Below are 15,661 nucleotides of genomic sequence, written 5' to 3' on the forward strand. Positions count from 1 at the left end.
TTATATATTACATGCTTGTAGGGCAGGATTTCTAATATCAAAGTTCCCAACCAATGTGTAATATATCTTTGTCACAGTGCTCGACTCAATGTGTCAAGGGGATGTTCAATATAAATTAAATGAAATAAAATAACCAAGATGGATAATTTGCAGAGGTTTTTTCTTTTTTTTTTACAAATTTAGTTTTTTATTATTGCTTTATTACATGATTTGTAACCCTTCCCCTGCCAGAGGTGTGTTTGGCCAATCAGGTGGCTGGGTCCGTTTAATTGTCAATTTTCTTGCAGGCACTGGAGAAACAGCATCATCTCATGGTTAGCTTCTATGATCGGCAATTATATTTAGAAAGTAAAAAATTGTCTGACTCCCGGGACGTCACACAGAAACTGCAAGATGAAATTCTGTCCCTGCAGAAAAAAATAAAGGTACAGTACAGAGCTATTTATGCACAAAGCACTTGTAGCCACAAGTTAATACATCACTTTATCAGGTTTCTGTAGCAAAATAGCTATAGTGAGTGTGGCCGGAGGCCGACCACACGTGATTAAAATGGCTGCCAAGGCATTTAGGGGATTAACCCTCATGACATTGCGCCATTTTTAAAAGAACAGTTTAAAAGCACACTGCACATGGTTTATAATAAACTGTATTAAAGTATATATGTATTGCTGTAATGCACTACAGCTGATCTGCAATACATGCTATAGAGCTCCATGGGCAGGATGTACTTCATGTGGATCTATTCACAAAGGGTATATCATACTGCCACACATGTGTCAGTTTTCCCATATATGACTTGGGTCCTTGTATGGTTTATCACCCACAGTGCAACCTTCGTAGTGTTCCCACCATGGCTGCCTCACCTGGTACACTCGTGGATGGGATGAAAAATACATGGACCTGACTATTATGTTGGGACCCTATTCCTAGCATCAGGATTTTGCAACCACCCATTTTGTGTCATCTCTTCTAGGCATAACCTATTCCTCCCAGGGTAATCCTACGTAGTGCGCCCAAGACGGCTGCCTCATGTGGTACCTTTGTGGGTGGAATATATAACCCATGGAAGTTATTTCCCAAAATGACCGCACCAACCCTGCAATATGCTTATTGTGCTCTCTAGGTTTCGGGTTGATGTTAATTATCTCTGTGTGGTTTTCTATTTTTTTGCAACACCAAATCCTTGTACAATGTACCATGTTTTCTGATGTCTGTAAAGCGACTTTGAGTCCTATGGGAGAAAAGCGCTATATAAATAAAATTATTATTATTATTACTATTAGTGCATGAAGCAACGTATATTTAATAGGCTATGCACTATATGGTTTAAATTAGGGGTGTGCACCGGCCACTTTTTGTGTTTTGGTTTTGGATCTGGATCTTTCTTCGTGTTTTGGATCTGGATTGGTTTTGCCAAAACCACCCTTGCGTGTTTTGGGTTCTGGGTTTTGTGTTTTGGATCTGTATTTTTTTGAAAAAAAGCATAAAAACAGCTAAAATCACAGAACTTGTAGGTTTTTCTGCTCCTATGCTATTATTAACCTCAATAACCTTAATTTCCACTCATTTCCAGTCTATTCTGAATACCTCACACCTCACAATAGTGTTTTTATGTCCAAAAGGTTGCACCGAGGTAGCTGGATGACTATGCTAAGCGACACAAGTGGGCGGCACAAACACGTGACCCATCTAGGCGTGAAACTGCAGTGGCAGACAGGATGGCATTGAAAAACTAGGCCCCAAACTGTACATAATGCAAAGAAAAAAAAGAGGTGCAAGATGGAATTGTCCTTGGGCCCTCCCACCCACCCTTATGTTGTATAAACAGGACATGCACACTTTAACAAACCAATCATTTCAGCGCCAGGGTCTGCCACACAACTGTGGCTGAAATGATTGGTTCGTTTGGGCCCCCACAAAACAAGCTGGCAATTAATCTGTCCCTGCACAAACTGGCTCTACGGAGGCAAGATGTCATCCTCATCCTCCTCATCCACCGATTCCTCACCCTCTTCAGTGTGTACATCCTCATCCTCACAGAGTATTAATTCGTCCCTGCTGGAACCACAGGTCCCTCTGTACGTTCTGGAGGCTGGTCTCCCTGGAAGAGTTGATAATTCATTTTATGAACATCATCTTCTCCACATTTTGTGGAAGCAACCTCCTACGCCTTTCGCTGACAAGGTTCCCGGCTGCACTAAACACTCTTTCGGAGTACACACTGGAGGGGGGGCAACTCAGGTAAAATAGAGCCAGTTTGTACAGGGACCTCCAAATTGCTTCTTTATCCTGCCAGTACAGGTACGGACTGTCTGACATGCCTACTTGGATGCTGTCACCGATGTAATCCTTTAACAGACAGACGCACGCTTGTCGCTGCTGCTTTAAGGATGCAGGTGCGGCTACAGCCCACACAATTCACAAAGACAGAAAAAATAACAATATTTTAATTGTTTGTGTAGCACACTTTGAGGGTGTCACCACCCTTTAACAGACAGACGCACGCTTGTCGCTGCTGCTTTAAGGATGCAGGTGCGGCTACAGCCCACACAATTCACAAAGACAGAAAAAAGAAGAAGAATATTTTTATTGTTTGTGTAGCACACTTTGAGGGTGTCACCACCCTTTAACAGACAGACGCACGCTTGTCGCTGCTGCTTTGAGGATGCAAGTGCGGCTACATCGCACACAAGTCACAAACACATAAAAAAAATAGTTTTTTATTTTTTGGAGCACTTTGAGAGTTACACCACCCTTTAACAGACAGACGCACGCTTGTCGCTGCTGCTTTAAGGATGCAGGTGCGGCTACAGCCCACACATTTCACAAAGACCGGAAAAAAAAGAACAATATTTTAACTGTTTGTGTAGCACACTGTGAGGGTGTCACCACCCTTTAATAGACAGACGCACGCTTGTCGCTGCTGCTTTAAGGATGCAGGTGCGGCTACAGCCCACACATTTCACAAAGACAGAAAAAAAAAGAACAATATTTTAATTGTTTGTGTAGCACACTTTGAGGGTGTCACCACCCTTTAACAGACAGACGCACGCTTGTCGCTGCTGCTTTGAGGATGCAGGTGGAATCTAGACGGGATTTGGAACCGAGGACACACTACCTCCATCAATTGTCTAAATCCCACTGCACTAATGTCGGATACCGGACGCACGTCTAACACCAACATAGCAGTCAAGGCCTCAGTTATACGTTTTGCTTCAGGATGACTGCTGTCGTACTTCATCCTCATCGCTAGGGACTGTTGGAGGGTCAATTGTTTAGTAAAAGTAGTGATTTTCCTACTTCCTCTCTGGGATGATGAACAACTCCCAGCAGCAGCAACAGCACTAGGAGGAAGTGGTTCTTGATCTTTCCCTATTTTATTTTTATCGGAGAAAGTTTGGTCCTCCATTTATGTTATATTGATATATATACGTGCGGCTAAAGCGCACACAAACACAGAAAATATTTTTTTATTTTTGCTGGAGAGTAGTGCACTTTGTGGGTTACACCACCCTTTAAGAAATGAGCCAGCCGGCTCTTTACTTATGGGACACAGGCGCACGCTTGGCGCTGCTCCTTTGTTGATGCACGTGCAGCCACAGTGCACACAAGTCACAAACACAGAAAATATATATTTTTTTGGTTTGGAGTGTACTTTGGGGGTTACAGAACCCTTTAACGGTCAAGCCAGCCGGCCCTTTACTTATGACACAGGCGCACGCTTGGCACTACTTTGTTGATGCACGTGCGGCTACTGCGCACACAATTCACAAACACAGAAAATAATTTTTTTTTTGGTTTGGACTGGAGTGTACTTTCGGGGGTTACAGCACCCTTTAACGGTCAAGCCAGCCGGCCCTTTACTTATGACACAGGCGCACGCTTGGCACTACTTTGTTGATGCACGTGCGGCTACTGCGCACACAATTCACAAACACAGAAAATAATTTTTTTTTTGGTTTGGACTGGAGTGTACTTTGGGGGTTACAGCACCCTTTAACGGTCAAGCCAGCCGGCCCTTTACTTATGACACAGGCGCACGCTTGGCACTACTTTGTTGATGCACGTGCGTCTACTGCGCACACAATTCACAAACACAGAAAATAATTTTTTTTTTGGTTTGGACTGGAGTGTACTTTCGGGGGTTACAGCACCCTTAACGGTCAAGCCAGCCGGCCCTTTACTTATGACACAGGCGCACGCTTGGCACTACTTTGTTGATGCACGTGCGGCTACTGCGCACACAATTCACAAACACAGAAAATATATTATTTTTTTAGCACTTGGGGGGAGCACCCCTGATGGACAGAGCACCCCCTGGACAACACTACAGCACCCCTTTAGGACTGGGACACTGCACAGGACTTTGGAGTGGACACAGCCCCTATGGAGAACTGACTGCACAACACAGTCCAGCCAGCCCCTATGGACTTTGAAGTAGTGGACACAGCCCCTATTAACAACAGCAGCACAGCACAACACAGCCAGCCCCTATGGACTTTGAAGTAGTGGACAACAGCAGCACTACACTACACTACACTACACAGCCCTAACTCCCACCCTCCCTCTTCACTGTCCACAGCCGAGTGAGAAAATGGCGCCGACGCGGGTACCTTATATAGGATCCAAAACCCGCGAGACTCGGAAGGCGGGATGATGACGTTTTGCCTCGATTTCAGATCAGAGTCAGGCGGGAAAAGTCGAGCCTGATTCGGATCGGACTCCGATCGGGGGGGCTCGGGGGGGTTCGGATTTCAGAAATCCGAACCCGCTCACCCCTAGTTTAAATGTGTGTTTTGTAGAGAAAATGCACTTTTCCTATATGACATGACCAGCCTCTGTGGCTGCAGGAAACTAGATGCTAATTGTCATTCCCTTAGCAGGAGGTCTGATGAATAGGCTTGACTGCAAGTTCTCTGTGTAAAGGTGTGACTAGTGTCATATAGCCAAACACTTCAGTTACAGAACTTCCTTTGAAAAGACAATTTATTTTTAAGAACCTTTTGGAAGTCACTGAATGTGTTAAGGTTGGGAATGCCAAACTGATAATTCCATTGGGAAGGATGAATGTCATTTACTAATTCCTGTGAAATGTTATATCAACATTTTATACAGTTATACTGTATGATAAATCAGTTTTGTTTAGGTTTGGTTGACTCCTTTGAAATGTAATATGTGGTTAAATTATATTTTCTGAGGAACCATGATTGGTTGAGTGGAACCCAGGGCAGATTTGCCCCCTGTGATGTTGTGTGTAAGAATGACATAAAAAGAGGGCCTGTGAGCCCTGTATGTGTACAACCCTGTAACTTCTTTGAGGAGAAAAATTGATGACTTGATAAGATTTCTTGTATGCAATGTACCCCTTCATCCGGAAGGACGAGTCTTCTTCAAGACTTTGAGCAATAAACATCTTGCCTGACTTCAATTGTATCTCAATCCTGCGACCATCAGAATTGCGCCAAACGCTATTCCGTTCTCCGGCTGTTCTGGGTAAGAGCTCCGTGTCTCCAAGTTCAAGCCCTCTGCCAAGCTACCGTGCAGTCCTGGTCCATTGCGAGGGATCAGGAGGAATCAGCCGACACCAATCAGGGGCTGTGGCCGCAGCTAGTCAAACGCATACGCAGCAGAAGCGGTTCCAGGTGCCGAGGTAGGAGCCTGATGGTAACGTAAAAAGCGGTTCCAAACGCCGATGGTAGAGTTTGGTGGTGGCAGCATCGTTACATGCCCACAGCGCAGTGGGCGGAGTCAGTGACAGGCGGTCACTGACTGTGAGTGGGAGTCCAAAAGCGCTAACCCGTGCCCAGGGCCGGCCTAGACGAAAGGCGTCCGGTCACAGTGAGCTTGCACGATTATTATTGTGAAAATGAAATAGACACCTATGAAAAAATTTTAAATGTACAAAAGGTTTTCATGCTGAGCTTTTGTCTATAGTTCAAAGTACAGCAGTTATCAATGTACATGAAGATACATTTCTAAAGACCCTAAAAATTTTTATGTACCCAAAGACCCAAAATCAGAGATTTATTTGGCCTTAAGCAACTTTGTGCACTTCGTCATTCCCATATTCTTTATGGGGATTGTAGCTTATATCTAATTTCCCAAATTTTCTTTACTAGGTAATGCCATTTTGAGATGACATTACTTATACCAGGGGTTCCCAATCATGGTCCTCAAGGCACACTAACAGTCCAGGTTTTAAGAATGGCTATACTTGAGCACAGGTGACTTAATTAGTACCTGTTATTTTGATTTAACCACCTGTGCTTTAGTATGGATATCACTAAGACCAGGACTGGTAGTGTGCCTTGAGGACCAAGGTTGGGAATCACTGACTTATACTGTTCCTTGCCTATAGACGACAATGGAGACCAAGGAAGCCCCTCCGGCTTCACAGGTAAAACAGCTATGTGCATGTGCAGACGACTGCCGTGCATTTCACATTGACCCTTCACTGGCAGCCCAGGCGAGGACAATGCCGCATAGGAAGACACATCGCTGGACAGGAAGTACTGATGAATACCAGAGGTTCCTGAGCATGTATTGCTGCAGTAATACAACATGAAAGGTACTCGGTAATAAGCAGAACCCTAAGTTCCGGAGTCACTGATTGGATGTGCATAGGTAAAAGAATCTCATGTTATTTCATAATTTCAAATAAGATATCACAATTATGCATGTAAAAAGTAACGGTGATGGTAATAAAAGTATGATCATGTATATTATTATCAAATGAAATAAAGTGCACATGTCAACAAAATCCGGCCATTTGTGGCTTGAGCCAATATTCATGAGAATGCAGCCTATGAATTCAGTAGGAAATATAATTGGTGCCTAGTGCTTTAATATGCAGTAGTCCCATGAATATTTAAGATGAGAGCCAACTCACCTGCAGGTACCCCGGAAACCTCCAAATAGCACTACAGGAACCAGCACATTCTCCCAATGCTGGTCACATCCATGCCTGTCAGAACAGCAATACAAAGTAGTGGTTGCTCATGATTAACTTAATAGGTTTTCACAGCTGCTTGTAAAGGGAGGAGTTTACTATGCTAGAAAAAAAGAAAAAAAATTGTTCCCTCCAGCACACTGCAAAAAACAGCAAAAAGACTTGAATATTACATGATAATAGAAATTCCGAGATTCTTTTGCAAATATTTGCAAATGGTTAAGCATCAGACCATGTCAAGGCTTCTCTGTACTGGCATCCCTAACGCTACATAATAATAGCACTTTGGGTCATATAATTGCACACTGTTGTGCACACACTATTATTATGTAGTATTCAAGACTTAAAAAATGTTTGCTATCCTGTCTTGCGCTACCAGCCTTTGTAATACATGAAATACAGGTAAACCTGCATAAATTGTCCATTTTGGTGAAAAGTTTAGACATTTACTACAGTGTTTCACATCGATTGAAAGATACTAGGGGTAAAATTTACTAAGCGGCGGGTTCTAAACCCCGGCGGTTTGGTGGCGGTTTGACGGCGGGATCTATTCTGTTCTAAACCCCGGGGGTTTGGTGGCGGTTTTGCAGCAGTTTCTAAATGACTATTCTATTCTAAAATGTGTTTTGACTGCGGTTTGGCGGCGGTTGCGCTATCTGCAGATTTACTAAGGCCAAAACCGCTGCAAAACTGCCGTCAAAACACATTTTAGAGTAGAATAGAAAGCACAAAATTATAAAATCTGTGTCTCATAGCATTATATACAGCTTGGCGCTATTATTGGGGTACAACTTGAAAACTTTTTTACCTTTGGTGTCAATAAACCTCGCTCTGCCTACTCCTCCACAGTTACAGAGATGTAGAGAAAAATACCACCAAGCCATAATACCCCATCTGACCAGCAGGTGTCGCTAAGCTTTATGTTGAGTAGCTTGTGATCTTATGATGGACATGATGAACGCCATAGAGAGGGCAAAATCTGTATATGATGATAATTTAAGGAAAGTTTTCTCTCTGACAATTTAACAAATATCTAGTCCCGTATTCAGTCAGAGGCGAGAAGTCGACAAAGTATCGCCTGTCCGACTTTCCGCCTCATCCGTCTGTTTCAGAGGTGAAATCTTTCAGTGCGCATCACCACGTTTCTCCTAATTCAATTCCAAAACAGGCGAAAACGGAAAGCGGCGAATGCGGAACAGGCGGAAAGTGTTGATAACATTGTGGGAATCAGTCTGTACCCTAAAATAAGATGCACTGACACTGGAAATCAGTACAGATGTGTAGTATTAGCCCTAATAAAGGTACTTTGTGCCATTAATTTGTGTTAAAAGCTTTCTATCTGCTTATTTGTAAATGTACTGGAAAATTATAGAAAACAGTGGGCCTGATTCAGACCCGGTCACAAGCACTGAGCGCTCGCAACCGGGTCGATGGTGGCCCACAGCGCATGCGCACAACGTAGCCGGCTCCGTCGTGCGCATGCGCGAGACCCAGCTAGCGAAGGGCAATCAGTCGCTCCGGGTCTCGCACCAAAGGGGGCGAGCTGTCGATGTTGAGTGACAGCTCGCCCCCTTTGGTGGGCGGGCCGGGGGGTGGCTGCCCAAACGGAGGCATTCCCGAGGGTACGCTTGCCGTTTGGGGGCGGCCCCACTGACAGCACGAGTGATGTCAGCGGAGAGCTTCCGGCTCTGTTAGAGCTGAAAGCTCTCTGGGGCTTGCGATGGACGAGACCCTACCACAAGGGTCTTGTCGCAAGCCCGATGGTCGCGATGGTCTTGACCATCGCGACCATCATCCTGGCCGCTCGCATAGCTGTGGGTGACCCACAGCTATGCGAGCGGCCAAGAGGCCATTCCAAAAAAAAAAAGCCCGGCCCTGATTTAGAGCGAGCGCTCTGTCAGAGCGAGTGGCTCTGAATCAGGCCCAGTATTTTTTGGTGAAAATACTCCTGTCAAATTTGGGGTACTTGAAGATGGGTACTAGCATATTTTTGTGTCTCTAAAGTGAACTTTTTAAAAATGTGAAAAACCACCCTCATGCATCCACCTGCAATCCCAAAAACACTTGGCTCTTCCTTACAGCACCCCAAGAACCCTATTTTGCAAATTTTTATACTTTTTACTTTTTCGCCCCAAAAATGACATCTTTTTTCGGGTGTTCTGAGGTAACTTTTTCATTTTTTAGGCAGATTTGTCCTTTGGGGGGCTGTCCCAAGGGTTCTGAGTAATTTCCCTCGTTTGCACCCCAAAATAAAGGTTTTGCACTTTTTTTCATCTCCTATTCAATGGAGATACTTTTTCGCCTATTAAAATGCATTGAGCTTCTGCTTAGGCGAAATCGTCCTGGAATTGAATATGGAGATACTTTGAAAACAAATCCAAATCAGCGAAAACTTTCCTTCAAACAGCACTTTTCGCCCCTACTTTACAAAGTGCAAATTGTCTTCTCTTTAGTGCAAAAAGCAGCTTTTATCTGTGATAGATTTATGGAGCAAAATGTTGTGATTTGCGGAGGAGTCTCAGTTTGTTCGCCCAGCAGGGAGAAGTTGGGTGAAGTGAATGTGTTCCTGGTGCAGCTTTGATGAGACACAATAATGCATCTCTCTTTTGTAGATCAGTGCAGAAATTAGATTTTCTTTTGCATGCTGAGATTATTTTAATAAGAAAAGGTTGTGGAGATGGCACATTTTTAGAGACATCCATTTCCCCTTTACAAAAGGGCTTCAGCTTTCCAGCAGCAGTCTCTGTGCTTTGACTTGTGCTTTTAACAAGACCCATTTTGCTCCTCCATATTGCACTTTGGCTGAGAAGTGTATTTTTTCATATACTTGGGTCTATTTACTAAGCAGTGTTAGGAGACAGAGTGAAAAGTGATAAGGTGCCAGCCAATCAGCTCCCAACTGTCATCTCACAGGCTGTGTTTGAAAAATAACAGTTAGGAGCTGATTGGCTGGCACCTTATCACTTTTCACTCGGTCTCCTAACACTGCTTAGTAAATAGACCCCACTGTATATACAATTTCCAAATGTAAGGAAGGCAGTTTTAAGGATGGTACACACTAGACGACATGCAGTCCGATCCGTGCGGATTTGGACAACATGTCGGCAACATCATCTATAGTGTATACCCTCAATGTCACTGACGTTGCGCGCTCCCGTGCATCGCCCGTTGGACCTGCATGCAGGTCCAACGGGTGACATCGTCAGCGATGGCCATGCTGCTGAATGCAGCATGGCCATGGGCGCCGAGAGGGGTGGGGAGCGGGTATAGTTTACCCGGGCCCAGGCTTCCTAGAGGGCCCCCCCCCTCCCTCACAGCAGCTCAGCACACAGCTTGTGCTGGGCTGCAGTGCGAGACTGCGGAGCAGTCTCCTATGGCTGTGGGGGGAGCGATGACACTGATCGCGCCCTCTCCCCCCCCCGCTTTTAACTCAAACCAAGTGTTTCTGATGCAGTTTTATTTAGCAGTAGAAGTAGGACTCCCTGAACTGCTAACCCAGGGGGTATTCTCACAAGAAGCAGCCACAATCAACATGAGGGGATTAATATTCGCCTCCTTCCGCTCTGGACATCAGATTATACACAATTAGCAGCAGTACTGTAGCAACCTCCTCTCACCAATTGACAGGATGGTGAAACAAAAACATCAAGATGCCCCAATAGTGCAGAAGTCAATTAATAATCTGCACAATGTATAGTAATGAACTTACTTTACAGGATGGTCACTGTGGTAACATGGCTATGTTATGATGACTTACTTTGAACTCTTGCCTTTTGTTCTGAATATGTCAAAGTATGATTAATATTTTTTTTTACTTTCTGGTCTGTCTCTCCACTATTTGTAGCCCTTCATGTCAACCTTTCATAAAGTTTTTTGCCAACCTACAGTATTTTACCTCAGACAAGGTTCTATGATACCAGTGGGTCACTACATAGAAGTTATAGTTCAATGGGTTTGGAATTAGCTATTATTATTATTGTTACTTATTTTTATTATGCCACCATAATACACAGCAGTGTATAGAGAATATTTAATCACTGACATCACTTCCTGCTCCATTGTATCTAACAGTTTACTATTTTTGCATGCAGGGTAAATACTGGATGTTTTTGCATGTAGCCCACAGATGCTGGGTAGCTTCATACCTCCAAACCGTCCTGATTTCTGCAGGGCAGTTCTGCTTTTTGGACACTGTCCCACAGTCCTAACCATGTGCCGCAGTGTCCCGCAGGCGTGGGGAAGGTTGTAGAAGCACTAAACCACCGCTGTTCTGCACAGCAGAGCAGCGGGTGAATACTGAATAGATGACATGCACATGTGGGAATCTAGCCTAGGAGCAGTAAAAAATACTAATACATCTGAAGTGCTATTGTCTTCTTGGACACTCAGAGGCTAATACAGAGTTGAGCATGCTGCCACTTAGAGAGGGCATCTCATGTATATCTGCACTGCACATGCCCCGAGGCAAGCAAGTACGACACTGCAGATTCATATGCTTATGGATGGCATCTACACTCAGCCACAGAGGTGGAATGAAGGTGTGGATGACCGTTATCACATAGACAAAGTTCAGGAAGAGTGTGTTCACTTAAATACATCTCATGTTAGGAGGTGCAATCATTGACCCTAGTATAGGGCAGGCGCAAGTACTCACTGATAATGATGACTTGTAGCACACCAGGCGCATATGCTACAGACCCACCCAGATGTGTACAGCTCTGCATATTGGTGAAGATACGCATCTTTTTGCTGCATGTTTCTGTTGAGCAATATTTACACCCGATTTACTTCCAATTCTGCCTCAGGAACTGCAAGAAACGTCCTTGAGTATAATCTCCGCCAATGTAAAAATATCTTCATGGTACCTCTGAGAAAGCCATTGTCCTAATTATAATTTCTGGTGGTTTTATTTGTCTCCAAATCATTCCGCTTACTCACAATGTCAGATTGTTCCATATGGAGCAAAATCATTTTTCTTATCATTGCTACATCCTTTGATCCTCTGTTACTTTCTGAGGAACCTTCCTGTTTCGGGACCTGCTTGGCTAAAGTAGCAGTGGCAAACGCAGGATTTCCAGAGGGGGGTTTCCAAATGCTTAATTTTAGAACGAGTGTGGCCAGTCAATGAAGAGGGCATAATTAGCACTTAACTAGCTTTAATAAGCGTAATACAAAGTGTATTGTGTGTAATAATTCCAGCATATACAGGACCAGTGATCACAGTGAGCCATTATATGCGGCAGTAGGGCCATCCTGCCTGAGCTGAATGTATTTATTTTAGATGTGGGCACCATGCCAGACTATTGGAGCAAGTCCGGGAGCCTGGAGGAGTAGCAGAAGAAACTAGCACTGCCCTGGACATACTGTATATGTACATATTGGGCTCTATAGCAGTTCATCTCTTATACCCTTTTGACACCGGAGCTAAAACCCATGTTATTGCAGGGTTAACCCGGGCAGCTCCTTGGTGTAAAAATGGTGAGGGTTGGATCGCCGGGTCGAGTGACCCGGCATTCCAACCCAGGTAAATAGCAGGGTTTAACACGGGCATAGCCCGTGAAACCCTGCTGTGTGTACGGCGCACTCCGGGTCTTGATGACCTGGAGTGAGCCGCATGCCGGCCGATTGGTCTGGCTTCAGTGGCGCTTGGAGATGACGTCATCTCCAAGCATCCACTTTCACGCCGGAAAAGCCGGGTCTATGCAGACCCGACTGCGGTGTGAGCGGCGCCGACTAGGGAATATCCCGAGTCGGCGCCGGCTAAATTCCGGGTCTGATCCGGATAGGAACTAGGGGTGTGCACCGGCCACTTTTCGTGTTTTGTGTTTTGGTTTTGGATCTGGATCTTTCTTCGTGTTTTGGATCTGGATTGGTGTTGCCAAAACCACCCTTCCGTGTTTTGGGTTCTGGGTTTTGTGTTTTGGATCTGTATTTTTTTTTAAAAAAGCATAAAAACAGCTAAAATCACAGAATTTGTGTGTTTTTCTGCTCCTATGCTATTATTAACCTCAATAACCTTAATTTCCACTCATTTCCAGTCTATTCTGAACACCTCACACCTCACAATAGTGTTTTTATATCCAAAAGGTTGCACCGAGGTAGCTGGATGACTATGCTAAGAGATACGAGTGGGCGGCACAAACACGTGGTCCATCTAGGAGTGACACTGCAGTGGCAGACAGGATGGCAGTTTGAAAAACTAGGCCACAAATAGTACATAATTCAAAGAAAAAAAAGAGGTGCAAGATGGAATTGTCCTCCCACCCACCCTTATGTTGTATAAACAGGACATGCACACATTAACAAACCAAACATTTCAGCGCCAGGGTCTGCCACACGACTGTGGCTGAAATGATTGGTTTGTTTGGGCCCCCACAAAACAAGCTGGCAATTAATCTGTCCCTGCACAAACTGGCTCTACGGAGGCAAGATGTCGTCCTCATCCTCCGATTCCTCACCATCTTCAGTGTTGTGTACATCCTCATCCTCACAGAGTATTAATTCGTCCCCGCTGGAATCCACAACCACAGGTCCCTCTGTACGTTCTGGAGGCTAGTCTCCCTGGAAGAGTTGATAATTCATTTTATGAACATCATCTTCTCCACATTTTGTGGAAGCAACCTCCTACGCCTTTTGCTGACAAGGTTCCCGGCTGCACTAAACACTCTTTCGGACTACACACTGGAGGGGGGGCAACTCAGGTAAAATAGAGCCAGTTTGTACAGGGACCTCCAAATTGCTTCTTTTTCCTGCCAGTACAGGTACGGACTGTCTGACATGCCTATTTGGATGCTGTCACCGATGTAATCCTTTAACAGACAGACGCACGCTTGTCGCTGCTGCTTTAAGGATGCAGGTGCGGCTACAGCCCACACATTTCACAAAGACAGAAAAAAAAAGAAGAATATTTTTATTGTTTGTGGAGCGCACTTTGAGGGTGTCACCACCCTTTAACAGACAGACGCACGCTTGTCGCTGCTGCTTTAAGGATGCAGGTGCGGCTACAGCCCACACATTTCACAAAGACAGAAAAAAAAAGAAGAATTTTTTTATTGTTTGTGGAGCGCACTTTGAGGGTTACACCACCCTTTAACAGACAGACGCACGCTTGTCGCTGCTGCTTTGAGGATGCAGGTGGAATCTAGACGGGATTTGGAACCGGGGACACACTACCTCCATCAATTGTCTAAATCCCACTGCACTAATGGCGGATACCGGACCCACGTCTAACACCAACATAGCAGTCAAGGCCTCAGTTATACGTTTTGCTTCAGGATGACTGCTGTCATACTTCATCCTCATCGCTAGGGACTGTTGGAGGGTCAATTGTTTAGTAAAAGTGGTGGTGTTCCTACTTCCTCTCTGGGATGATGAACAACTCCCAGCAGCAGCAACAGCACTAGGAGGAAGTGGTTCTTGATCTTTCCCTATTTTATTTTTATCAGAGAAAGTTTGGTCCTCCATTTATGTTATATTGATATATACGTGCGGCTAAAGCGCACACAAACACAGAAAATATTTTTTTATTTTTGCTGGAGAGTAGTGCACTTTGTGGGTTACACCACCCTTTAAGAAATGAGCCAGCCGGCTCTTTACTTATGGGACACAGGCGCACGCTTGGCGCTGCTCCTTTGTTGATGCACGTGCAGCCACAGTACACACAATTCACAAACACAGAAAATATTATTTTTTTTGGTTTGGACTGGAGTGTACTTTGGGGGTTACAGCACCCTTTAACGGTCAAGCCAGCCGGCCCTTTACTTATGACACAGGCGCACGCTTGGCACTACTTTGTTGATGCACGTGCGGCTACTGCGCACACAATTCACAAACACAGAAAATATTATGTTATTTGGTTTAGAGTGTACTTTGGGGGTTACAGCACCCTTTAACGGTCAAGCCAGCCGGCCCTTTACTTATGACACAGGCACACGCTTGGCACTACTTTGTTGATGCACGTGCGGCCACTGCGCACACAATTCACAAACACAGAAAAAATATTTTGTTATTTGGTTTGGAGTGTACTTTGGGGGTTACAGCACCCTTTAACGGTCAAGCCAGCCGGCCCTTTACTTATGACACAGGCGCACGCTTGGCACTACTTTGTTGATGCACGTGCGGCTACTGCGCACACAATTCACAAACACAGAAAATATTTTTTTATTTGGTTTGGACTGGAGTGTACTTTGGGGGTTACAGCATCCTTTAACGGTCAAGCCAGCCGGCCCTTTACTTATGACACAGGCGCACGCTTGGCACTACTTTGTTGATGCACGTGCGGCTACTGCACACACAATTCACAAACACAGAAAAAATATTTTGTTATTTGGTTTGGAGTGTACTTTGGGGGTTACAGCACCCTTTAACGGTCAAGCCAGCCGGCCCTTTACTTATGACACAGGAGCACGCTTGGCACTACTTTGTTGATGAACGTGCTGCTACTGCGCACACAATTCACAAACACAGAAAATATTTTTTTTTTTGGTTTGGACTGGAGTGTACTTTGGGGGTTACAGCACCCTTTAACGGTCAAGCCAGCCGACCCTTTACTTATGACACAGGCGCACGCTTGGCACTACTTTGTTGATGCACGTGCGGCTACTGCGCACACAATTCACAAACACAGAAAAAATATTTTGTTATTTGGTTTGGAGTGTACTTTGGGGGTTACAGCACCCTTTAACGGTCAAGCCAGCCGGCCCTTTACTTATG

General features: G+C 44.8%; 1 protein-coding gene across 1 annotated transcript in view; it reads left to right on the top strand.

The window, feature by feature from the left end:
* The window catches only part of LCA5L (lebercilin LCA5 like), a 126,508-nt gene that overhangs the window by 10,309 nt on the left and 100,538 nt on the right, over nucleotides 1–15,661 (top strand). The window contains exon 3 of the mRNA XM_088443135.1: nucleotides 288–425. Coding sequence (XP_088299261.1) covers nucleotides 288–425 — 138 coding nt within the window. The remainder of the gene's footprint in view (nucleotides 1–287; nucleotides 426–15,661) is intronic.

This window comes from Taudactylus pleione, unplaced genomic scaffold (assembly GCF_031769625.1).
Source record: "Taudactylus pleione unplaced genomic scaffold, aTauple2 ptg000327l, whole genome shotgun sequence".
Taxonomy (NCBI): Eukaryota; Metazoa; Chordata; class Amphibia; order Anura; family Myobatrachidae; genus Taudactylus; species Taudactylus pleione.